Source organism: Podarcis filfolensis (genome assembly GCF_964270895.1).
Source record: "Podarcis filfolensis genome assembly, chromosome: Z".
In the NCBI taxonomy this organism is placed as follows: Eukaryota; Metazoa; Chordata; class Lepidosauria; order Squamata; family Lacertidae; genus Podarcis; species Podarcis filfolensis.
This window is the reverse complement of record NC_139617.1, coordinates 10,748,680-10,774,147: the sequence shown is the minus strand read 5'-3', so window position 1 is coordinate 10,774,147 and position 25,468 is coordinate 10,748,680. Positions and strand designations below refer to the sequence as shown.

General features: G+C 43.4%; 2 protein-coding genes across 4 annotated transcripts; one reads left to right on the top strand and one right to left on the bottom strand.

The window, feature by feature from the left end:
- Positions 1-92: 92 nt before the first annotated feature.
- On the top strand, positions 93-15,040 carry NKAP (NFKB activating protein). The gene is made up of 9 exons (XM_083596725.1): positions 93-439; positions 7,671-7,751; positions 8,171-8,247; positions 8,613-8,663; positions 9,397-9,445; positions 10,118-10,233; positions 10,654-10,729; positions 11,917-12,066; positions 12,230-15,040. Exons 1-9 carry the CDS (start codon positions 174-176, stop codon positions 12,402-12,404), a joined length of 1,041 nt encoding a protein of 346 aa, XP_083452851.1. The 5' UTR covers positions 93-173; the 3' UTR covers positions 12,405-15,040.
- A 931-nt stretch (positions 15,041-15,971) lies between these two features.
- AKAP14 (A-kinase anchoring protein 14) lies at positions 15,972-23,796 on the bottom strand. Of its 3 annotated transcripts, none has more exons than XM_083596726.1 (6): positions 23,391-23,610; positions 22,563-22,751; positions 22,373-22,470; positions 20,229-20,408; positions 17,506-17,558; positions 15,972-16,138 (listed from the first exon to the last, which is right to left on the bottom strand). In XM_083596726.1, the coding sequence occupies exons 2-6, from the start codon at positions 22,738-22,740 to the stop codon at positions 16,054-16,056; spliced, it is 594 nt and encodes a 197-aa protein (XP_083452852.1). In that variant the 5' UTR covers positions 22,741-22,751; positions 23,391-23,610; the 3' UTR covers positions 15,972-16,053. The 3 variants fall into 3 exon arrangements, with proteins under 3 accessions (XP_083452852.1, XP_083452853.1, XP_083452854.1); XM_083596727.1 differs by having other exon boundaries at positions 23,458-23,610; XM_083596728.1 differs by lacking the exon at positions 20,229-20,408 and having other exon boundaries at positions 23,391-23,796.
- Positions 23,797-25,468: the final 1,672 nt, after the last annotated feature.

Sequence of the window (25,468 nt, the reverse complement as noted above, 5' to 3'; positions counted from 1 at the left end):
TATCAAACGCTTGACGGAGGAGTTTGAAAAGAGTGCCGGAAGTGAGGTGAGGGGGCAATAAACACACACACACACACTTTAACGCCACATCCGGCGGAAGGAAAAGGCCTCTCTTGTTGACCGTTGGCGACACTTCCGCTGCTCGAGGTGTCGGAGGACCTCCTGCCGAGGCCATGGCGCCGGTGTCCCGCTCGCGGAGCCCAGAGGAGTCGCCGCCGCCCTCACGGCGGGATCGGAGCGGCAGCTCAACCAGCCCTTCCCCGCCCAGGTCCAGCCGGAGCAAGAGGTCCCGAGCCCGGTCTCCGTCCCGGTCTCGGTCCCGCGAGCGCGGCGGTGGCGGAGGCGGGTTCCGTCAGCGGCCCGGCCCGCTTCACCACTTCGGCCACCGCCATGGCCCAGAGCACTACGGCAAGGAGCAGGAGGAGTCCCTGAGGCAGAGGTACGTGAGGAGGCTTGCCTGATGGCCTCATCCGGGAAAGGGTCCCGGCGGGGTCTTCTCTCTTGTCTGTCTCCCTTTTGAATATTTCCTCCCTCCCTCCCTTCCTTACCTGTTTCGCGTTATTTAATTCGCCGCTTGATTGCGGCTTGCAAAAAGATAGCAGCGCCGAGGCACATTCGCCGCCCTCCTTTAAAAACATCAGAAGTTTAAATAAAGTACCAAAAGAGAGAGGGGAAAGTTACATGCAAGCTGTGCAGGAAAAGGTGCAGCTTCGGCTGAGGCTTCCCTTTCCCGCCCCCTCCCCGGGTACCTGTTCCTTCCCCCCCACACACACACACCCCTTTTGCTAGCTGCAGCTACGAAACGGACAACTGTGAAATCAGTGCGGAGGATCTCAACCCAGGGATAAGGAACTTGTCGCTCTCTGGATGTAGTTGGCCGTGCTGGCTGGAAGTTGGTGCCCGGCAACATATGGAACGTCCGATGTTCCCCGTCCCCGATCTATACGAATCAGTTTCCAAGTTTAACCAGTTTTTCATAAAAAGTTAACACAAAGAGTGGTTGTGCCTTTATTAGGGCCAAGTTGTCTCTCCCCCACCCTTTCAGAATGTAGGTATATGGTTAGTTTTGCCATATTTGCAGGTCTCCGTGCTTCCCTTATTTCTGTATACCAGGGTTGCTGTTAAAAAGCACAGAAGCAGGGCTGTTTTGGGGTAATGACAATCTAATTCTAAACCATAACAAAACCATTTGAGACATAAGATCTAATATGTTGGCTTTATATGGGTTCCAATCCTTATTGGGACCAGGTTTCTGACAGCCTACCACCTTCAGAAGTTTTGATCATCTTTGACTTTAGAGCTTGGGATGGGGAAGAGGTGTGAGAATGGGACCTTCTTGGTGGCAGCACTTTGCCTGTGAAAAGTAGTATTCCAACTCATCCCTTACCCTTGTTATATCATAACAGCTAGAAAGTTATTACAATGACTCCTAGCCATGGAGGTTTAAGGTGTGATACATAGTGCAGTTTAAACTGATGAAGTCATGGCTAAATTGACTTCAGTCTCTCTCTTTTTTTTGTAATAATATTTATTAAAACTTCAGAGGAAATACAAAAATATGAAAAAGAAAAAAAAGAAGAGAAGGAGAAGACAAAAAGATACAAAATACAGAAAAATAAAAAGTTAAAAACAAATCATTCATTCCATATCCTATCTCTCATCTGCCTATTTCCCCGACTTCCTCACACCTCCCTCTTCTTGTATCCTGATTCAGTCATTGTTTCAGCAAATCCTTTCTATACTTTAGCTTATAACCAATTAATTAACTCTATACATCCTATCCATCTTTCACCATATTCTGTTATTCTATTTACCTTACTTTATTTGACCTTATCTTACCATAAAATACATTAACCTTGTCTTACCATAAAATACCTTAAGACTTAAAAACTTAATACTTATTTATCCTTATATCATTTCTGTTAAAACCAGACAATTTCATTCCAACATTCTCCCTAATATTCATTAATTTTACACTAATTCCCAAAATAAAAATTTTCTTTATAGACTCTTCCAATTTTCATCCAACGTCCCTTCTTCCTGGTCTCAGGTTATGTCAGTCCTTACTATCCATTCCATCTAGTCCATCAGCCTGGTAGTCTGATATCCGAGGCTCTTAAGTCTCTTCCATGCCCCTTCTGCAGATCTTTTTCTTCTTGTTTATGCTTGCACTTTTCCTTGTCTTTTGTTGGTCTCTTTCTTAGTTTCTTTCCTTTCTCCTTAGAGAGTAGGTCTCCGGGGAATTTCCACCCATACTCATGTCCATCTCTCCACATCAGACCAGCCCATTCCCCACAGTCCCACTCCCCACAGTCATCAATATAATCCAAAAGATCTTTAACAGCATATTTCAAAATCTCTCCAAAGTTGAGAGCCTCCTCAGCTCCAAACTCCCTCTGGCCTAATTCCAGTTCATTCTTCCAAAACAGCGACTTATGCTCCTGCAGAGCCTCGGGTCTCTCCATTTGTGTTGCTTGAGGTAGCACCATAGCTTCCTCCATTATTATCTGCCCTTGCATTTGCCCGGTCGAACCAGTTTCCTAAATTGGTCCCTGTATAATTTCTATGTCAGTATTCCCTATTTGTTCACATTCACTGATTACAACAGTCATCAAATCCAACTTCTCGTTCATCAAATCCACCTTCTCATGCAGCTGCTCCAACAAAGCACTTGTCTTGCAAAAAGCAAGCACCAGGACTTCTTCCAAACACATTTTTATTCAAGGTCACAGTCTGGTCCCACGATGTTAATCTCGCAGCTGTGAAATCCCCAAGTGAACTGCAGCAACAATTTAACAAGCTCCCTCTAGAGGATACAATTTCTATTTGTGTCCATCTTTTTAAATCATGTCCAACAAAAGAAAGTTACTTTCAATTTTCAAATATTTTGTTTCTTTAGAATGCAACAGGCAATATTGGAATCAATTTGTTTCTTTTTTTTCTTGCTATCTGTCAAAATGTTCCATTCACAGTCAATGGACGTCTCCGATAATTTCTGTCTCTGACATCCCGTTCCCAGGTTTGAGACGATGGAAACTTATTTTCCTTTACTCCCTCTCCAGGAGGCTTGAACAGTTTAATTCCCCCCCCCTTTTCTCCTGCTTCCAAGGGGGTTTTAATGGTTGTAAATGAAGGAAATTTCAACCTTTGTAAAGCGACTTTCCAGACTATTAGCTTACAAGATTTTTGCTTCAGTCTATTTACAGAAAGCGGAAGGCGGACTTCCTGTTTTGAACCTTCCCGCTTCGGTGCCAGATTAAGATATTTCTTGATCCAATTTTCCTTTTCTACTCACGGGTACTTGTTTAGAGTCCAATTGTCGACAGGAAAAAGTCAGTGCTCTCCGGCAATGGCAATGCGGCTTCCCTCCGTGAAAATAGCAGTCAGTTCGCAGCACCGCGCCGATCACCCCACTTCACTCTGGAGCCCCAAAATGGGGTCCCCCGCGAGTAGGGGAGGCGCTCCTGGTGCTCTGTGGAACCCCACGTTCCCAGGCTTCTTCCACCTGGGATTTCTAGCGGGTCCCCACCTTCGCCGTGGCGGGTAGACCCAGTTTCCACGGAGCCAGTTCCTCCGATCGGAGGAACTCTGCCATTTCGCCATGGCGCTAACCCGGAAGTCCTAAATTGACTTCAGTCTCAAGCATAAACCCTGTTCATACCTGCATGGGAGTAGGTTTCATTCAATTCAGAGAGGATTTGCTTTTGAGTACATATGCAAATACAAAGAAATACATATTTCTTGGGCTCCATGATCACTGCAGATGGTGACAGCAGCCACGAAATTAAGAGACGCCTGCTTCTTGGGAGGAAAGCAATGACCAACCTAGACAGCATCTTAAAAAGTAGAGACATCACCTTGCCAACAAAGGTCCGTATAGTAAAAGCTATGGTTTTCCCAGTAGTGACGTATGGAAGTGAGAGCTGGACCATAAAGAAGGCTGATCGTCGAAGAATTGATGCTTTTGAATTATGGTGCTGGAGGAGACTCTTAAGAGTCCCATGGACTGCAAGAAGATCAAACCTATCCATTCTTAAGGAAATCAGCCCTGAGTGCTCACTGGAAGGACAGATCGTGAAGCTGAGGCTCCAATACTTTGGCCACCTCATGAGAAGAGAAGACTCCCTGGAAAAGACCCTGATGTTGGGAAAGATGGAGGGCACAAGGAGAAGGGGACGACAGAGGACGAGATGGTTGGATAGTGTCTTCGAAGCTACGAACATGAGTCTGACTAAACTGCGGGAGGCAGTGGAAGACAGAAGTGCCTGGCGTGCTCTGGTCCATGGGGTCACGAAGAGTCGGACACGACTAAACGACTAAACAACAACAAAACATATGCAAAGGTTAGGTCGGGTAGTGATTTTGATAGGGCAATGTATCACTAAATGTTAGTCCATTGATGCAAGCATCTTGTATGTTGATTTTGCTGTTGTGTAACTTTTGTTCTGATTTAAAACAATATCTTTATTTATATCTTTTTTGTACCACTTTATATTCTTAAGGGGGGGAAATATCAGAGCAGTTTACAACGTATTAATACATGAAGTAAAACAATCCAGAATAAAACATTACAGAATAAAGTCGTGTATAAAGTATACATCCAAAGCAATATAATTAACAGGAAACTTAAATATTATTTTAAAGATTTAAAAATAAAACTTTACTAAAGGAATTCAGATATAAAATGCATATTTAAACCAGCATAACTAACAAGAGACTAAAATATTATAACCATATAATGTTGCTACTGCCACTGCTGCTAATCCTTCCAGTGGGGTTTCATGGCAGATAGCAGTTGTGGAAGTTCAGGCTTGGTGACCTGGGTTTGTCCTAAGAGACAGCCAAGATGGTCTTTGGCCTCTTCAGAAGCCTCAGCTTTTGTAGCTAGAGTCAGTCAAGGCCCTTCTGTCGCAGGCCAAGTGGCAAAAGGCGTGCAAAGAAGGGAGCAGGTGCCCCAGGACTCACAGCTAAGATGAGCCTTCAATGATCTCACCTCTCTTGTGACCTCTGGACATTAATTTGTCTAACCTCTTTAGCGTGTTCAGCACTGCAATGCATCTAAGGCAGAGCTCTCCAAATTTTGTGTCGTGACTTGTAGGTGTGTTGTGCAAATACTCCCTGTGCTCCTCTCTGGATTGGAAAGGGGTTAGTTTAACCTCTGGTTTGCTAGTAAAACTGAATTACTGTGTAGCGAAATGATGCATGTCCAAAAACTGTATCACCAACATGAAATGTTTGGAAAGCTCTTATCTAGGGAGATTGTTTTCCCTTTAAGAAAAATTCAAATACTGTTACTGATAAATCAAGTTGTTTCTTGCCTTAGCAGTTCCATTCAGCTGTGGGGAACCTTAGCCCAGGTCCAAACACAGTCTTCCTGGACTCCCTACATCATGCTCTCCTTCCCAGACACCCAAACTTGCACTGTTCACACCCTCCTTGCTGGCTTAAATGTATCATTGAACTGTGATAAAGCTTCTTAATTACCCAGACAGAGAGGTGTGTGTTGTATGTATTAAGGATGGGCAATACTGTATCTGGTTTTCAACATCACAGTATATCACCAGCTAAATATCACAATATCTTGATATAGCACAATATACCGGTATATCTGTGGTGGCGGAGGACCTTGCTGGGCCTCCCTGTGGGGTCAGAGAGTCCTGCCATACCTCCCTGCAGTGGTGGAGGGTGCGCAGAGCCGTAGCTAGGTGATCTTGCGCCCCTGGCAGAACCGTCCAGATTCCGCCCCCTACCCATGGACAAATTATTCTTTTTTTTTTAAGAAATATTTATTAAGATTTCACAAAGACAAACATACAAAAACACGTAATAACAAAAGAGAAAAAATAAAAAGATAAATAAAACATACAGAAACAACAAGAAAAATTAAAAATAATTGTTTTTCATACCATAAAATGTATTCCCATTTAAATAATCAAATCAGCAAATCCTTACTCTCTTTCATTTATCTTATCTCTATAACTTAACATTTTATAACTCAGTATTTTCATACATTATCAATTCATTTTTGCATATTCTTATTAACTTTGTTGCCAATACCACTTATTTCCAATCCAACACCATTTTAGTTATTTTTTTTTTGACAAATTATTCTTTCCGCTCTCCTCCAACCTCTCCCTGTTCAATTCCCCCTCTATTTCAAAAGCTTTTCTTATGAGGCAGTAATTGATATTTTTATTTGTAGACATATTTATGGACATATTTGTAACCGATTTTGCACCTCCCCCTCACCTGCGCCCCTGGCGGGGGCCCACCTCACCACCTCCTAGGTACAGCCCTGAGGGTGCACATTGCTTTCCTGCAGCAGTAGAGGGCCTTGCCAGGCCTCCCCGCAGCAGTAGGGGTCTCACAGTACCTCCCCACAGTTGTGGAGAGTGCACTGCGCATCCCCGCAGCAGCAAAGGGTGCCACTGTAGCTCCTTATGGTGGTGGAGGGCGCGCTATGCTTCCCTGCAGCAGCTGAGGGCCTTGACGAGGCTCCCTGTGGCAGTGGAGGCCCTAAAAAATGTAAAAGTAGTAGATTTAATAAAAATTGTAAATGAACTTCCATATATTATATTTAATATATTTTTCAACTAATTTATGAGTAGTTTAAGTGATTTACTAGTCAAGTTGCATCTGCTTACCCACACAGAGGTCTAAGTGGAATCTGTGCATGCTTAAGCCCCATTGAGTTCAACTAATACTGAAAAACACTCTCCTCATCATTCTCACACAGTACCCAACCTCCCATTTCAGCATAAGGCAGCCAGCTAAATCTTCTACCCTCCACCCCCCCCCAGAAGGCCCCCCACCCAAGCCCTCATCCTACCAATCGCTCCCTTTTTATCAAAGGGAGGGAAGGAAGGCAAACAAGTAAAAAGAGAGTCTCCTTTAAACTAAAAAAAAAAAATCACCCTTTTTAATATGGAGGAAAGCTTTTTAGGGGGAACCAACAACATAAACAGCACCAGAAAATAAAAACAAAAACTTTCCCCCCTCTTTTTTCCACTGGTGAGGGAAGAAAGATGTGCTTTCCATTTCTTTGTTTACTTTGCCTCTTTGATTGACTAGCTGTGGGGGGTCCCTCCTGGATTGCTAGCAGACTGAGCTCTTAAGTGGACCAGTGAATCTGAAAGAGCTTGCTGGTTTGTGTGAAGGTTTTTCTTCATTTCTCATGGGTTAGGAGAGAGGAGGGAAAGAGCAAACAAAGCTGGATACACTTTTCTACAAATTATTATAATGGATACTTTGCAGCAGTATCAGTATCTGCTGCAAAGTATCCATTCAGCTGAGCTACTTTCTGGAAAACCTTCAAGTCTCTGCCTTATTGAAACACTTATGTTGTTATTTTGATACAATATGGCAATTTATTGCACAGCCCTAGTGTGTGTGTGTGCACAAATCTCTTGACTGTTTGCATGACAGGAATATAGTCTACTGCGCAAAGCTAATATTGCTCTACCCATTTTTGTCTCTGACCCCATTCCCCACTGGCATGTGGGACCCAGAAGGTTGTCGGTGAGGAAAAGTGGTTCTCAGGCTGAAAAACAGTTCCCCACTCCAGCCACCCTTTTGCTCTATAGCAACGCTGTCTCTTATCCCTGTGTTGTGCTTAATTTTTATACATGGAAAATATGTCCTGGGTTTTAACAGAGATGCATCTTTTACAGGCGATTAAACGAGAGAGAGAGAATAGGTGAACTTGGAGCACCTGAAGTTTGGGGATTCTCACCAAAGGTTCCTGACCCAGAGTAGGTTTGTGGTTTTTTAATAAATAAATAAATACTTCTGTTTTCATTGCTGTAACCTGTCTTGAGGACCTTCTCCTGAATTCTAATAAGGAGGATGGTGATTACCTTTTTCCATTTTGTTTTGTTGTTCCCCCATGTTGGCTTATTTAGCATCATGGTTTTGTCAAATGCATTTTGTGTTCAACTTTGCTACATTCCTAAAACCAAATTGTAGAATCCCTTGGCATATTTAGCCCCATATATATAATTAATATTTTAAAATCTGAACAGTGGTAAGCTCTCATACAGAAATTTATTTTATTGAAATACTTAACACTGGAGTCTTTATATGCTTTTGACCGCAGCTTTTCAAATTATGATGATATATTTTGCACTTCTACCTACACTAACATTGTTTTGTGCTCTGCCTTTAAATCTAGCTCTGATGAACACACTCCTGCAGAAGATGAAGATGGTACATCTAAAAAGAGCAGCTCTTCTGATTCCAGCTCAGAAGGTATTTTGCACTGATTTGGTGGCATTTGGGTAACATCATTAGTATTTGTAGGGACTGAGTTGTCTTTCCTTCCTAGAACGAATGCACTCCAAATGGAATTGCTAAAGTAAATTGCATCAATAATAATTAACGTCGCCAGTTCCTGACTCGGTGACCCGTCCCATTGCCTTAACAGTTGTCATATTATTTGCAAATGATGTCTCCCATCCATATGCAACAGCAGTCCCCTACCTGTTCTAGAAAGCAAGGCTGCAGCCTGGCCTCATAGGTGTAGGAGATGCAATCTGTTGGTCAGGAAGTAACAACCCATAGAGTGGACTGTTTGGCTTGATTGTAAAAACATTTCATTTTCAAATTCTTTTCAGAGGAGGAGAAGAGGAAGAAAAAGAAGAAAAGGAAGAGAAAAGCTGCTTCACGTATGTGTGAACCTGTTGTGCAAGACTTGTGTTCCCAGCTTGGAATTGGCCTCTTTCTTCTTTTGAGCTGCACACTTAAAGGGGATTCTCCCAACCCACCTACACTATAGTTCAAATAAGGACTAGCAAATTCCCATAGTCTTTAAAGTCATATTTATTATTCCATTCATTCTGAAGTATTAACTTCTTCAATTATCAAGAATTTTGGCAAATTGAGAATCATATCACAATAGCCCCATACTAACATTGTTCCATTGGACCCTTAAGCTCTCAGGAAGATGAGCTACAATTGAATGATATTGCATGAATGTTCATAAATCATAGTGGGGTTTTTTAAAATGAATATCACGTGTGGCATAGTGGTGCTGGGCCCTCCAGCTCCCATTAGCCTCAGCCAATGCAGGGGTGATGACAGCTGCAGATTCTCATCAGGAAGGCCCCTGCTTTTCCATCCCTATTGTGAATAGTCCAGGACTGCAGTGCATTGTGCACTGGGGAATAATTAAATTCCTTATTCAGCTGCTATGTAATGTATATTAGGCTGGGGAAGTGAGCAGGTGATTCAAAGTTACCCAGTCGGCTTCCTGGCTGATTTGGAATTTCCGTTCTGGTCTTCCCAGTCCTAACCCAACACCATTCACTATACCACACTGGTTTTCCACCCTTCTTTCACTCAAACATATTATGCCTTACCCCTGCTTATTTTTGTTTTTCTTTGTTATTAACATTTCAGGTGATGAGGAAAAAAAGAAATCCAAGAAGAGGAAAAAGAAGCATAGGAAGTAAGAGCTGTTTTTTTTTAAAAAAACTTGTAAAATTGCGGAGAGTTTGTGTGTTTCATAACACTAGTATCAAACTCCTGTTTCCCCAGCTGCTATGTTGTCACCAAGAGAACTCTTGACTCGGCTTTCAACTTCTGCTTTTTGTTTATTTCATTTTGCATTGTTAATTTCTGTTTTGGATTTTATTTTCCTTTCCTTTTGGTCTAGTTATTGTCACCAGTTATGTCAATAATGTAGTAAAAGTTTTGTTAGTAAATAGATATGGAACAAAACTAAGGCCACATTCATCTGAAAGAAAGCCTCACTGAACTTGATGAGAGTGGTTTCTGAGTTTGTGTTGTAAAGGAAAAGAGAAGGGGGACCAAATGTGTTTATGCTCTCAGTGATTCACATCTTCCTTGTGAGCAAGCTTTGTGCTGCATTGTGTGTGTTGTTGTTTTTTATTTGGCCCCCAAAAGATTTTTTCTTGGGTTATGGTTCCCCCCCATAGTATCTTTATACATATGGCTTTTTTTTAACCCTTTCATTGATAATATTCTTAATATTGATAATATTGATAATATTCTTGTAAGCGACACGAAGCCAAAACATTTCTTCTTGTTCTTACCAACCTTTCTTCTTCCTTGCTTTGATTTTACATATTTATCCCATTTCCCTCTCACTTCTCAACAGAAAAAAGTCCAAGAAAAGAAAGAGTAAAAAGAGCAGGAAAGACTTCAGCGAGTCAAGCAGCGAAGATTCTGATGACTATGAACAGCAAGAGGATGATCTCTGGATTGAGAGATCAAGTAGGTTTTGAATGCTCATAGCTTCTTGGAAAAACCTGCACACAGGAGCAGCCTTCACTGTTAGATTGGTCTTTGTTAAGGAAAGGCATCCCTAAAGAGATGTCAACTGAAGTAGGCTTAAATTTATTCCTTTTGTAAGATGGTTATTTAGTTTATATGTATACCCCACCTTTTCCAACAGAAAAAAATCAGGTGGGCTAATAAAATGAATATGCCATACAAAATAGAGCGGACCACTCATGCAGAGTGGCTGGCTGCTGATGGAGCTCAAAGTGGGAGGGTCAAGGTGGCAGTTAGGCCAGGCAGACCCCACAGAAAGGATGGCAATGATAACATTTGTAGTTGGGTTAAAAAAACCTGGTTAAATAATGCATTAGAGAAGGTTTTGGCTTCATTCTTCCTTTTATTGCTTTCTTGCAGAAAATGCAGATGCTGTGGATTTCATAGGACCAGAAGCTCCCATTACTCATGCCTCTCAAGATGATCGGCCTCTGAAGTAAGTGCTGCACCTTTAGCTTATTTCAGCATTTGAAATCCAAGGTAGCCCAGGAATCCAAATACAGTTCTTAACTGTATAGCATATTTAGATGTTCACAGAGCTCAGATAACAGAGCATATCTAATCCTTAATAATCCTCAGCAAGCATCCTATAAGTTAGATCAATACTATGTTTCTTGTACAGTGGTACCTTGGTTCTCAAACTTAATCCATTCCAGGAGTCCGTTTGACTCCCGAAACAGTTCAAAAACCGAGGTGAGGCTTCTGATTGGCTGCAGGAGCTTCCTGCAGACAATTGGAAGCCACGTCAGATGTTCGGCTTCAGATAAAAGTTCGCAGACCGGAACATTTCCGGGTTTGTGGCGTTTGGAAGCTAATTTGTTCGACAACCAAGCCATTTGGGAACCAAGGTACCACTACTACAGATGAGTGAGTCTGAAAAAAATAGTAGCTTGCTTTAAGTCCATTTTTTCATTTGTGGCTAAGGTGAAATTTGATGTGGGAACTTCCTGCTCTCATGGGCACTTGGATGGATGGATGTTCCAGAAGGGGTCGTTTCATGAGTTGAAAATATGGGCCACAATTGTGTGCCCTGACATTCTGGTGGACTATAATCTCCCTAACTTCCCAGTGCTAATACACGCGAGAAAACTGTGCTGGAGCCTCGTGAAAACTCTGTATTTTGGCTTTTGATGCTGTGACATATGCTTAAACTACATGTTCTTACACTTCCTTTTCTAACATGTCTCACCTTGACAGTGAAGGGAAGCAGGTAGCAATGTGGAAAAGAACAAACTCTGGCTGCACTGCTTGTCCCAGCATTTTCTTATTGTTGCCCAGACAAAATGGAGAGCTTAACAGGAGGAAATCCAGGTGGAGGCCAAAAGAATTAAGATAGTGGAGAAAAGACCCACCTACCTCCTTTTGCCCTGTCTATCTTAGAGGCACTTTGTAAGGAAGCTAGGATTGCAATGGTGAACTGAGAAGGGATCCAAGGTTCCGGCTTCCCTTACCTATCTAGGACTTCTTGCACAATATGGGCCTGTATATGAAATAATACTTTTAAGTTGTCTTGCTTTGTCCTCTTCAGCTTCTCTGTATCCATAGCTACAGATAGAAGTCAGCGGGGCTTTGGGATGCCAATATTTTTTTTTGTAATGTAATGATCCTGTCTCTTTCTTAAAGCTATGGACATGCTTTACTCCCTGGTGAAGGCGCTGCCATGGCAGAATATGTAAAAGCTGGAAAACGCATCCCTAGGAGAGGTGAAATTGGTCTAACCAGTGAAGAGATTGCATCATTTGAGAAGTCTGGCTATGTGATGAGCGGCAGCAGGTGAGCGTTCTGTTGGGGATTGCTGTGAAATTTTGCTGCTGTTATACAGTGTAGGGGGAGACATTTGGGTAATGGCTAATAGAAATTGAGCTAGTAATGAAGGAAATCTTCTCTTCTTGTTGAACATTACTGGCTTTTTGATGTGCATCATGTTTCTCTTCAGGCACCGGAGAATGGAAGCTGTGCGTCTGCGTAAGGAGAACCAGATCTACAGTGCAGATGAAAAGAGGGCCCTGGCATCTTTCAACCAGGAGGAGAGGCGGAAGAGAGAGAACAAGATTCTGGCAAGCTTCCGAGAGATGGTCTACAGGAAAACCAAGGGCAAAGACGACAAATGAACAGGATGCTCTTCTTGTGCATATTGACAACCGTCCCCTGTTACAGCGATTCACAAACAGGTGTCCAGCATCACAGCCCTACTTGCAGGGTGTACTGCTGATTGAACTTCAGGAAATGGTTTATATATATCAATAGGAACCTTGACAGGTGTATGTGGATAGCCTGTTCACAAATTTGCTGTATGGCATTAACAGCAGCAGAAGGACAATTACCTAAATGAAATGAGACAAGGCTCTATTGCAGACTATCCCAAAATATTGCTAGGAATCCAAGGTACTGTGCCAGTTGGTGGATTTAAAAGACACTTTGTAAAATTCTGAGCAGCAAATCAAGACTTGTGGAACTGAAACTTGGCATTTTGTTAAGGTTGCTTTGTTTTCAGTCCTTTGCTAAGAGAATGTTGAGTGTACAGTACAAGTCACAGAGTGGATCAGAGTGATCTTCCAATGGCATTAGATAACCAAATAAATGTTGGTGTGTATATATATGTGTATATATATGGGAATTCTTGGATGCCAACATCTCAAGTAAGTTCTGGGCAAGTACTCTTTGGTGAGAGAACCCCAGCAGGGAGTTGGAAGTCACAATATATTCAGCAAAGCATGGAAATATAGGCTGTTTTACCTTTAAAATATATGCTTTCAAGTGAGTTCCAAATTTTCCCTCTTCCCCCAGAATGGGATATGACCACACATTTGGCAAGTTACAAGATTGTTTACTAACAAACTCTCCAAAGGTCAGATTCATGTGCTCTTCCACACATCAGTCAGAAAAGTTGCACAGGTAGTAAAACTTAACTTAGTTACAAAGTGATGAAAGTTCCTAGACATAGGAAGTGAACTGGCCTAGGAACTGGCATAGGAAGTGAAGAGTAGTTTGTGAGAAGCCATGCAGCTAAGCTGGAGTAACCAGTTCAAACCTCTTCACATGCTAAGGTGTTCAGGTAGACTGGGAGGAAATGATAGATTTGATTCCAAGGTAAAGGAACTGACATAGCTAAGCCTGGCAGGACAGCTAACTCTATTGTATTAACCATTTCATGCATTAATTAGACTTAAGCATGTTGGTAATATGGGGCTGGTTATCCCACAATAACAGATGGTGCAAATTGATTGTACCATTGATTGTACAAAGACAAAAGGTCATTAACACTGCCTTTTTAAGCTTCAGAACAGATTTGTTTGTTGTATATTAGTGAGACTTGATTCTCTTTTACTAGATTTTAAGTGACTTAAATTATAGTCTTTTTCAGTGGCTCTGATTCCTTGTAAATAGAGTTGGAGCAGCTCACTTTGTGCAGATTTGTACATTTTAAGTATTAATATATTTTATAATTTTAATAAGAAGCTGTATAACGCTTCAGCAGAGTGTCTTCCAGTGACTAGCCTGTTACTGAGCCAGCAGTGTAATGGGCATTTGTGCCCTCCCGTTTCTCTTAGTACAGATTTGCTTTCATCATCCTGTACATTAACTAGTATGGGGAGTCTGACTGATAGCTCATCAAGAGAGAGAACTATTTGAAGATTGGAAGCATCTTCCTACCTGACTTCATTGTGCAAATAGAGTTTCAGTGGAACAAAACAGGTTAGATATCCACAGGCTTTGATGGGCTGAAAACATGACCCTATGGCAAAGTCTTTATGCCAGTATTGAAATGTGTCTGGCATGTGCCATCCACTGTGACTTCTGAGCACCTCTGCTCTTTCAGAAGCCTCAAACCCAGTCTAAAAAATCTCCCTCCCAAGTTCAGGGGACCCTCAGGGGCACAAGAAACTGTGTTGCAAAAGTTGGGAGGGAGTGGTGAAGTCATAAAATGTGTACAGGGAGTGAGCTTGATGTGCATCCTGTGTACCATTCCTTTCACAATTCCAAAACCACGTATTATTTCTGGAAAGTTACATTTAAAATTGTTTCCCTGGGTGCACCTTAATTGTTTTTTATCTATGGCTTGTCAGTTTCAAGCCATGACTCGCTCGTTCTTTGAAACAGCTATAAAAATAAACACTTCATTTGACAGTGTTTGAAAGCACTTGCCATTTGGAAAATTGGAACCCGGGGCTGTGGCTCCCAGGCAGGTCTTGAATAAAGATCACATGTCAACGGCTTAGTGTGCATGTTGCAGTCTATGGTGCTAACTTGCTATTACTCAAATAGGTGAACAACTGGGACTGATGAGAGCAAGAATTCCCAATAATAAAATTGTGGAATGTAATCCATTGGTGCAGTCAAATGCAACATTCCTTGTTTCCCTAGAGTGGGCACAGACAGGGGGACATCCAGTCAGTGTAACTTCCTATACCGCCGGTCGGGAGCTCCTTCCACTGCTTGTGACCTGGGAGATGGGCATGGCTCTGCCTCACTCCTTAAAAGAGCCGAGTCATGAAGCCATTTTCTCACTTCCTGTTTTTCTCTTGTCTTCCTTGCTGATCTTTTGCTGCCACGCTGCTCTCCTGCAACCATTTTCTATTCTTCATGTAATTTTGCTGTCTGCTGGCTCTTAGCCAGCAGCACAAGTTCAGTCTCCATATGAGATGAACTCACAGTTTCTTTGTGTAACTACCAAGTAAAGTCTGCCTTTCAGGAATCATATTGTGAACTGAAATGTGAGTAAACTTTTTGTTACTTTGCTCAGAAAGACTCTCGTGTCTTTATTCTTTTCAGAGGGATTAAAGGCAACACCAGAAAATAATCTTAACTACGAGATTCAAACGAATCTGCAAACTAGCTTCCAGCTATATTGAGGGGAATTTGCTCTGCTACATCATAATACTTAATCAATACAGTGGTACCTCGGGATAAGAACTTAATTTGTTCTGGAGGTCCGTTCTTAACCTGAAACTGTTCTTAACCTGAAGCACCACTTTAGCTAATGGGGCCTCCCGCTGCCGCCGCACCGCCGGAGCACAATTTCTGTTCTCATCCTGCAGCAAAGTTCTTAAGCCGAGGTACTATTTCTAGGCTAGCGGAGTCTGTAACCTGAAGTGTCTGTAACCCGAGGTACCACTGTATATCCTTCCCTACCATCCTTAGCATTCCCACAAAAACCATTAAGCATATTTCAATGAGTTTCAAGAAAAATAATACATAAAACATTTTAAAAGGTAGAGGAAAACAAAAATAACAATACAACAGTAAAATATAATTAAGTATTCCCAATAGTAAGGGATAATGGGAGTTGTTGTCCAAAACATCTGGCGGTCTAGCTTATGACACAAAGTGACATGCAAATTCCCTTAAACAGAGTTTTGCAGACATTGGCAGTGTGGCCATATCTGTGTAAGCAAAGCTTCGTTTCCTAACATGGTACCCTCCAGATGTTGTGGAGTACAATTTGCATCTGCCCCAGCCAGCCTGGTGAAAGGTCATGAATTATGTAGGGAGGGGAGCACCATGTTTGCTACCCTTGGCGTGCATAGACTTGGAAGGTTGCAGTAAGTGGAGATCTATGCCATGTCTACTGCAAGATTAAGGGCACTGATGCTTCGCGGGTTTGATCAAATAACATTTACTCTCCAGGAATTAAGCCTTCTAACACAACACAGAAAGACCAAAAATGAGAAGCTGACTACAGATATGCACAACTTTTATTTATAAAAACTAGCAGAAAACCTAAAAGAGAGTTTTTAGTTTGTAACAATTCTAGAGGAACTAAAAAGTGATGGTCTCCATCATGATTATTTTGCTTTCAATCACATCTTTGAGCCATTTTTCTTTGAATCGAGACTCTCCTGGCCTATAGAGAGAGACAGCAGAAGAAATATAACACAAGAGTTGGGTTACTTAAGACAACTGAGTTGGGAACTGTGGTTTGTTTGTTTTTGTTTTTGTTTGTTTTTTTGAAAAGTTAATTCCCTTACAATATTCATCATAATCATCTACTATCTGCAGGTCTTGAGTTCAGGTTCCAACAGTTTAAAATAAAAAACAGATTACAGTCATAGGAATAGGGTGGATCCTGATTTTTAAAAATGGCTTGTTTTGACATTGCTCAAATGCACTATGTGCTAACACTTCTGTCCTGATGTCTGTGTCACCTTTAGCTTGTTCCTGCACACATCTGTACTTTTAATGCACTGATTTGTGCCTTTTAACCCATTTATGGTGACTTTAAAAAAAACCCACAGGAAAAAACCTTAAATTTCTGCAACCAAAATCTGAGTTCTCTTGTACACAGAAAAACTAAAACAAAATTTGTGTCAAGGGATGGTATCCAGTGAACTTGTTCCATTAGCTAGGGCTGCCATAAGTCCAGAATTTCAAAGCTGGAATTGATGTCTGGGGGCAATTTCTGAAAGGCAGTACTTTATCCTGGATCTTAGGCAAGTCAATCGAAAAATCGTGATTTTGGGGGGGGGGCGTTCTTTGTCAAAGCTCAACAACTTTCTGGGTGTCCCGGATTTTTACTTTTTGAAATACGGCAACCCTACATTAGCAGAAGGATTTACACTTGCACAATTGAATTTTGCCCCCTCTCTGCACACTCATAATCAACTCCTGAGAGTTGGGGGAAACCCAGGACAGATCTTCGAGTCACACAGGGGTATACGAAGGCGCGCACTTTACACAAGTGTAAATTCCTGCACTACCAGAATGGGTTACTTAACACTACATTGGATGCAACTCTCTTAGGTCCCTAATGTAAAACAAATCTCAGTCAGTCATAGGCATGGTGTCCAGTAATGAGCATGTGATCAAATTTTGGGGAAGCCTCTTAAACTCAGGGCACATCTTGAATAAACAATCCTTTAGCACTAAGCAGCAGAATCCTAGACATTCCTGGTAGGTAGGTATAGGATTGCAGGCTAAGAGATGAATCTTCAGTGAATGTAGTTGGAAAAAAACCAAAAAAACAGCCATGTGTCCTGCAAACTGTAGCAGATTATGGTACATTTTTTTGCAGCTGATTTCTGCACAAGAGCAGGCCTGGCCTCTTCTAAGCCAGCTGTCCTAGTTGCAAATCAAAGAGACACAGAGAAAGGCAGGTACAATTCACTCCTAGATGGGTTTGCAAGATGAGCAGATCTTTCCCCATAACAAAACATTTAGCAGAATTTATCATACCACCATTATTTCATGGATTATTTTTAAAATAGAAAATACCTGTGAATTAGCTTATTCGTCTCCACCACAAAGAATACTTCAACAGGTAATGTCTGCATTAAATGAGGGAGAGAGAAAAATAATACTTCGTTTAAACTCTGAGAATGTTGGGTTTCCATTTTGCTTTTTAAAATCACCCTTCCCTGCAAGGGCTTTCTGGTCCTCATGGACACTAGTAAACTCAAAATGCAATAGCAATAGGAAATTTGCAAGCAAGTGAAGCCTGACCATAATGTTGGGGTCTGATGGGCCTCTAGGGTCTTGGTACTATGTGTGATAGGAATTTTATGCTCTTAAATATATGATAATGTTCATAAGTGTACCAACCAAGCACATACATACCGGTAGATCAGCACAGGAAGGCCAGCCTGGAACCATTTTGATTCCTAAACTGACCAAATCTTTTCTCTACAAGGTCAAAATGGAAAAGCCTCCCCATTGTCTTTTCCTTCACAAATCCTGTCTTAAGGGTATGTCTGTGTTTGAATAGGGTGTGAGCCTGTGACCTGGCCCAGGAACTAAGTATTTATCATTACAAAAGACTGGCCAGGCTACCCAGGAAATCCAATCAAGTAACCTGCCAGACAGGAGATAAACAAGGACAAGAGAAAACAACATTAAAATTTCTGTTTTAGACCACCTTTACTGTGATGTAGGTGTGATGTATCTGAGGGGTGGTCTTAGGTTACACCCCTTCTGTGATGTATGTATGATGTTTCTGGGGGTGGTCTTGATCTACAGGATGGCAATTTCAAAAGTCTTTATAAGGCCTTGCACACCATTTTTCTGGGTCCCTCCTCTCTCCTGCAAGTGAGGGGAGCACCCTGTTGCAACAGTTCAATAAAAGCCAAGCCTACAGGCTGCTGTTTTGCTCCAAGTAATCCTGGTTGGTGTCTTTGTTTTTGTTCAAGGGAGCCCTCAGATTTTTCCATTAACATATGTATACAATAAGCCTCTGCAGCTCAACCTTTCCAACTGGGAAAGGTTACAAAATTGTATTTCAGTTATTTTTAAACATTTCAATACCGCGGTTCATCAAAATAAATTCCAGGATGGTGTGCTGCATATGTAGATTAAAATGTAATAATGATAATAATAAAAGAACAGTATCCTGAAAAGGCAGCAGTAGTTAGTCTTTTAACTTGAAAAAAAGGAGAGGAAGACTTGGTCAAAGTGTGTAAAATTATGTGTTGGGTAGATCAGCAACAGTTTTCCTGTTCTTACAAAACAAGAAGCCAGGACATCTGATAAAGCTGATCGGGAGATACAGGACAGGCAAAAGGAAGTGCTTCTAGGTGTAAGGAACCTTTGACTCTCCAGATGTTGCTGAGCTCATCATCCTTGACCATTATGGGCTGTGCTTGCTGGGGTTCATGGGGGGTTGTAATTCAGCAACAAATGGAGGGCCAAAAGTTCCCCATACCTGCTCTATTGGTTTTTAGCTGAGGTTCTCTTGCCTTGTTCTGCTGTTTTTATCCCTGGCATTTTGCTGCTGTCTGGTTTACTGTACTGTATTGTTTTCACTGCTTCTGCAGACCCCCTTGAAGCAGTGTAAGTTCTATACACAAACCAATTCACACAACAGCCATGTGGGGTCACATTCCCCACCTCTGCTGTTTTTTGGGTGGATGACAAGGTAAATCATACCTAGAGACAGAAGTATATGGGAAGATCCTTTCCTGTTTGTACCATTACAGAGGAAACTGTCCAAAACTTGTTATTGGTTATTTGCAACGTAAGTATTAAAGGTAAAGATAAAGGGACCCCTGACCATTAGGTCCAGTCGTGACCGACTCTGGGGTTGCAGTGCTCATCTCACTTTATTGGCCAAGGGAGCCGGCATACAGCTTCCGGGTCATGTGGCCAGCATGACTAAGCCGCTTCTGGCGAACCAGAGCAGCGCACGGAAACGCCATTTACCTTCCCGCCGGAGCGGTACCTATTTATCTACTTGCACTTTGACGTGCTTTCAAACTGCTAGGTTGGCAGGGGCAGGGACCGAGCAATGGGAGCTCACCCCATTGCGGGGATTCGAACTGCCGACCTTCCGATCGGCAAGCCTTAGGCTCTGTGGTTTAACCCACAGCACCACCCGCATACCTTAATGGAAGTATTACTGTAACTATTATTGTTAAAGTTAGAAACTGCTTACATGCCAAAATGGCTTCTACAAGTATAAAATCAAAATCAAAATCAAAACATAATTTAAATACATGACAAAACAATTCCATCAAAGCCTTAAAAGCTTTCATAATTAGACTATACTATAAATGTACAACAGTTTAAACAGTTTATAAACAATTAAATGAGGAGGGTGGATTTCAATGTCATGGTTCATAATCATTCCGTCAGCACAAGTATTTCTGATACTCCTCTCCAATTTGTGGGGGGTGTGGGGGCATGATGGGGCAGAAGAGTGGGGGGAAAGTCTCGTAATGCTGACAGGAGTCTTTAATCTGTCTGCCACTAGCACAATTATTTAGTTCAAGTTCTTAGGAAGTTCAGGTTCAGGGGACTGTTCTGCCTAAATATGTATGCCTTCAAATAAAGGGCATGAAGGGAGCGTGATCAAGCACTTGGCAAATGATCAAGTTTATAGATTTCAGAAGTTCAAACTTGATCCTAATGAGGGTGTTCTCTCCCCCTTCCTGCTTTTTTGTTTTTATATAAGAATATTATCCTCTGGGCTTATAGGTCTTCAGAGGCGATGTCAAAATACCTACTGATGGTCTGATTTTGGAAATCTCTATGACGAAATAGACACATGCTGTTGCTCGTGGGATGGGCTTTCTGCAGGTCGGGATACTCCAGCGGACCCGGTAAAAGTACCTCGTGGAATACTCCAGTTCCTCTTCGCTGATATAGTTTGTCCAATGTAGCCAGCTCTCATGAAGCTCCCATGTCTGTGGAATAAAAATAAGCCATGATCTGGCCCCATGCACAAGCATTTGCCCACATTTGCCAGCAATCGAACATAGTGGGTTCTACCCGCTGTGTCAAGCACATGTCAAGCCTTTGGCGTTATCAGAATTGCAATGCTATGAGTCACACAATAAGGACTCCTGGTTTCAAATCGCCTGCCAGGCTGCAAAAACTCTCTGACTGACTGGGCCATTCGCTTTCTCCCAACTTTCCAAGATTGTAGTGAGGAGGATGAGAGGAAGGGGAAGCTTTGAGGCCGTGATCTGAGGGCACATGATGGAGGTGTTATCCAGGCCCCATTCTTGGCTGCCTGTCACTTTAAGATGGCCCAGTACTGATCACCCACAGCCTCTGGGAATCTCTGGGCTATGTCATGGTGGGCAATCAATCCCTTTGTGATTGGCTGAGCAGGCCACCTGTCAGTTAAGACCCACTTGGGTAAGAAACTCTTCAAAATGGACTGTTGCCGTACAGTCCCTTGTCTGCCCAATTGACCATCTATGCTGCAACAAATGTGGAGACCAGAAGCCCATTTGTAAGTAGCTGCAATAGAACTGACCTTCTAGTGAAGGGCAGGTAACAACAACAACATCAACTTTTTAAAAGTCTAACAAAAACAAACCATTCTTTGCTCCTTGCTTAAACAAGATGTCTGTGGAGGCTTCCCCATAGGAGCTGATAATTGTTATCTAATATACAAAAATGATTCATTTGTGAACCTGCATCGTCTCACAAAAAAATGTGTACCACTATTTATAAGGATGTGACAAAAAGTGTTACCTGCCCAAAGATAGGGTTGCCATAGATGGATCCTAAGAGGAATGTGGTGTTGGCCTACCTGAGAGCCCCTGGCATGAGTGGATTGCCTGCACTAGCAGTCATTAAAGGATGGGAGAGAAAAAGGCCTCTCCCCCACCTTCTGTCACAGCAGCCAGATAGTGAAGAGAAACAGGGTTGGGTGTGGTTTATGCATGTACTCTGCCATGAATTTCATGGTGGAAAAACGATGGCTATAAATGAGCATAAATGTTTAACTGTGTGGTTGAGGATGTACATTGACTGCAGGTTCCTTTGGTTTTTTTCACATGAGGTGCGGAAGAACTTGCAATTAATGATAACAGCCAGATTCATTGCCCCATCAGAAGGTCGGTGGTTCAAATCCCCGCGACAGGGTGAGCTCCCGTTGCTCGGTCCCAGCTCCTGCCAACCTAGCAGTTCGAAAGCACATCAAAATGCAAGTAGATAAATAGGTATCGCTCTGGTGGGAAGGTAAACGGCGTTTCCGTGCGCTGCTCTGGTTTGCCAGAAGCGGCTTAGTCATGCTGGCCACATGACCCGGAAGCTGTATGCCGGCTCCCTTGGCCAGTAAAACGAGATGAGCACTGCAACCCCAGAGTCATCCGTGACTGGACCTAATGGTCAGGGGTCCCTTTACCTTTACCTATGCTATTAGTCATTCATTGCTGTATGTTTGATGTACCTGCAGCACCCACCCACCAAAAGTTAGAAAAAAAGATAAAGAAATATTGTTGCTCTTATTAACATAGAATCAATTATTTAGTACAATAAAGCTGCAATCCTAAACCCACTTACCAAGGACTCAGGCCCACTGAACACAGTGGAACTTATTTCCAAGTACACATCTATAGCAGTGGTTCCCAATTAGCTAAGTACTGCGTTTTTTTCAAAAGCCAAGCCATGGATTTTTGAAAAATTTGAAATCTCTATGGTAGCTTTTGTTATGTGAATGGTGCCACAGACACCCTGGGTGGGTTATGCAGACCCCTTGAGCGAACCACTGATCTAAAGGATTGCACTGTGTGTTACCTTCAATGCCACCAAACATACAGGCCCTTTCCAGCTCATTCTCACAGCATATTCATGCATCCAGACATTCATGTCACTTGGCTAAAGGCATTGAGTAAGTATCCAATTTTAAACTTACTTTTAAATAATCCTCAATCTGTGCCAGTCCATTAAATACTGTGAAATCCTTGCACTTCATCCATGTAATATTTGGTACTGGATATTTGATTCCTGGAACTGAAGGGAAGGGAATAAGTTAATCTCTGGTATGGGTGGTTTTTATACCATCCAGGAGGCATCAAAAGCATAGCAAGTTAATATTGTAATACCTGCCTCTGTCTTTTGCAGGTGTCTAATAGTGTATATTGCATCTCTGATAACATTTTTCACAATAGACTCTGCTGTCTTCCTGATGGCTTCTAGAGCTGGATCTTCAGCTTCCACAGATGCATCTTCAGCTTTCACAGGTGCACCTTTGCCTTCCACGCTAGTGGTCAACTCCTCCATTGTCCACAACTCTAGAAGGAGAGGATGGGGACAGCACACAAGGTCATAAGGATCATTGCTCAGAATTTGACCTACTCAGCAAGCAAAACTGCATATTTGGCATAACCTACTCTGCCACTGCTAATCATAGAAAAGATCAAAACCCCATCGTCATTCTTAAGAAAAACATTTTGGGCTGTTACACAGGGCAGACCTGGTTTACCACTGAGTGTATGCTCAGTTGGGAGCTGCAACTAGTCCTGGTCCCCTGTAAAAACACGGAAAGGGCCTTATACTGAGTCAGCCTATTGGCCTACCTAGCTTGCCAGCACGGACTGGCAACAGTTCTCTAGGGTTTCAGACAGGATTCTTTCCCAACCCCAATTAGAGATGGGGGGGAGGGTTTGAACCCTGGCCCCTTTTGCTTCAGAGCATGTGGTTCCACCACCAAGCTATGGCTCAAACACATCTTTGTCACATTCTTTCATTACATTTTGCAGTGTATGCCTTGAAAAGTATTTGGTGTATGCCTGCAAATCATAATCTGCAAAGAGGGAATGAGAAATCATGAACAAGCCTGTTCCTTTGCATTTCTTTAGTCCTCTCATTTCCACTGCGTTCAGCCACAAATGCAAATAATTAAGAATGAGAATGTTCTGAGAAATAATCACCAAGGGATGTTGTATGAAAGTCAGCACTTCCTCTGATCCCGCAAAGGATAGTAGATCACTCCATTACCAGCTTGAAAGTGCTTTCCAAATGCTTCTCTCTTGTGATCGGAGCTGCTTTATTTCCTCCGAGATGCAGGTTCCCAGGGCTCATTAAGCAGCTGGCTCTCAGGCTTCTGTGACAAGTGTTTGGTCACAATCATCGCCTGGGCAACAGCAGTTCATCCAATAGAGCTGCAGGTTTGATGTACAGCCATTCCATCCTACTGAAAGGAAAAAAGAACACTGGTGGAAAGCAGCTCTTAGCACACAGTGTGCAGCCAATGATATTGTTAGGCGATCAAGAGGCTGGGAAGTGATTGATGCGAGTTGGGTGGTGTTTTCACGTTATGGAGCAGGGCATATCAGCCCACATCATACATGCACTTTTTGCATGTTACTTTTTTGAGGGGTGAGAGGGAATTGGGGGTGAAGCCGTTTAGAATGGCCATGGTTAAAAGATGCTGTCAGAGACTGCCTCTAGGTCCCGGCTCACAAAGGACCAACGCTAGCCGGTAGAACGGAATAAAGTCTTTATTGAAGTATAGTTTCCATTTCCACATCTTAGCGTGCGTCTCTACGTCTATTCCCTAGATCGGCGAAGTCCCATCTGAATCTCCGCCTCCTGTACACCAGTTCAAGACCCTAGCCTTGCTCCACCTTTTGCGTCTCTCCTTTCGCCTCTGGGTCCTACCACTCCCCGGGGTTCCTTCCTTCCTGGATGCCTCGGATGCGGACCCTTCGGATTCCTCCCCCTCCCTTCGGCGGGCTTTAGGACCTGGCTCCCTTTCCGGGCTGCTCATTGCGCCTCCCTCTGGTACATTTGAACTTGGCGCGCGCGCGCTGTCTCCGACCCTCCTCTCTACCGTTTCCTCGCTCTCTGACGCAGGCGTGGCTGCTGCCGGAGAGCTGCCTGTCGCTGGTGCCTGGAACTCCTCCCCCCTGCTGCTCTCTGGTGGAGTAGCTGGTCCGGATTTCCAGCTGCTGCTCTCTGAATCCCCTCTGGTCCCTTCTTCCTGGGGTGCCCCTCTTGGTAACCCCCCAGCTCTGCCCACGGGAGCCCCTTTCTGTGAATCCTCCGATTCGCTGGACAGACTTAGAGATCTCGGACGGCTATCATCGCTAACCTCTCCTTCCGATTCCTCGCCATCCGTTCCCTCTGCTCCTGAACCCCTGACATCCATCCCCCCCTCGAAGCCCCCCCTTCCCCCCTCCCCTCCTTCCGGTGTGGGTTCTGGGTGCTCCGTCGTGGCAGGGGTGAGTGCCGGATACAGTTCTTCCCTCGTGTCGTACATTACATCGGGCAGGTCTGGCTCGTCCTCCGTGCGCTCGTCGACGTCGATCTCCTCTGCTTCCATCTCCCTGCCTTCGTGTTCAAATCCCACGTCCTCCCCCAACACGTCCATGTCCATCTCTCCCCCGTTCCCCTCTGAGGGTGATGCCTGCCAGGGACCCCCCAGCCACTTCCTGCGCCACTGCTCCTCTGGTTGATTATCCCACCAATAGGAGCGGTCTGAGGCAGAACCCGAGGGTGAACCTTCCGGAGAGCGTATGTGTGGTGCCGTCTCCTCGTCCGAGTCGAACCCCTGGAACGTGCTGCCTGAAAGTGTGGGTGTGAAGAGCCAGTCATCGAAATACTCGGCTGGCATGGGCCTGTGTGGGAAAATGGCATGGAACTCTTCCTTGAGAAGAGGCTCGTCCAAGGCATAGCCCGGCACCCAACTGTTGGCGCTGGCCGGGGTATCCTCTCTGGCAAGAAGGTATTCTACTCCCTCTTCCCCCCATCTCGAGTCTAAAATCTCTGTGGCTTCGTTGATGCGCTCCCCTCTTGGCGACCCCCTTTCCCTGGGTCCTTCTCTGGGCGGATCTGGTGCTGTGCCTGGCTCGTGAAATCTATGCGGTGCTTTGTAGGGCGTGAGCACCGATCTATGGAAGACCGGATGCATTCTGGAACCCTCCGGAAGCGCTAACCGGAAGGCCACTGGATTGACCTGTGCCTGGACTTGGTAAGGCCCTAGCTGCTTATGCCCTAGCTTCTTCTT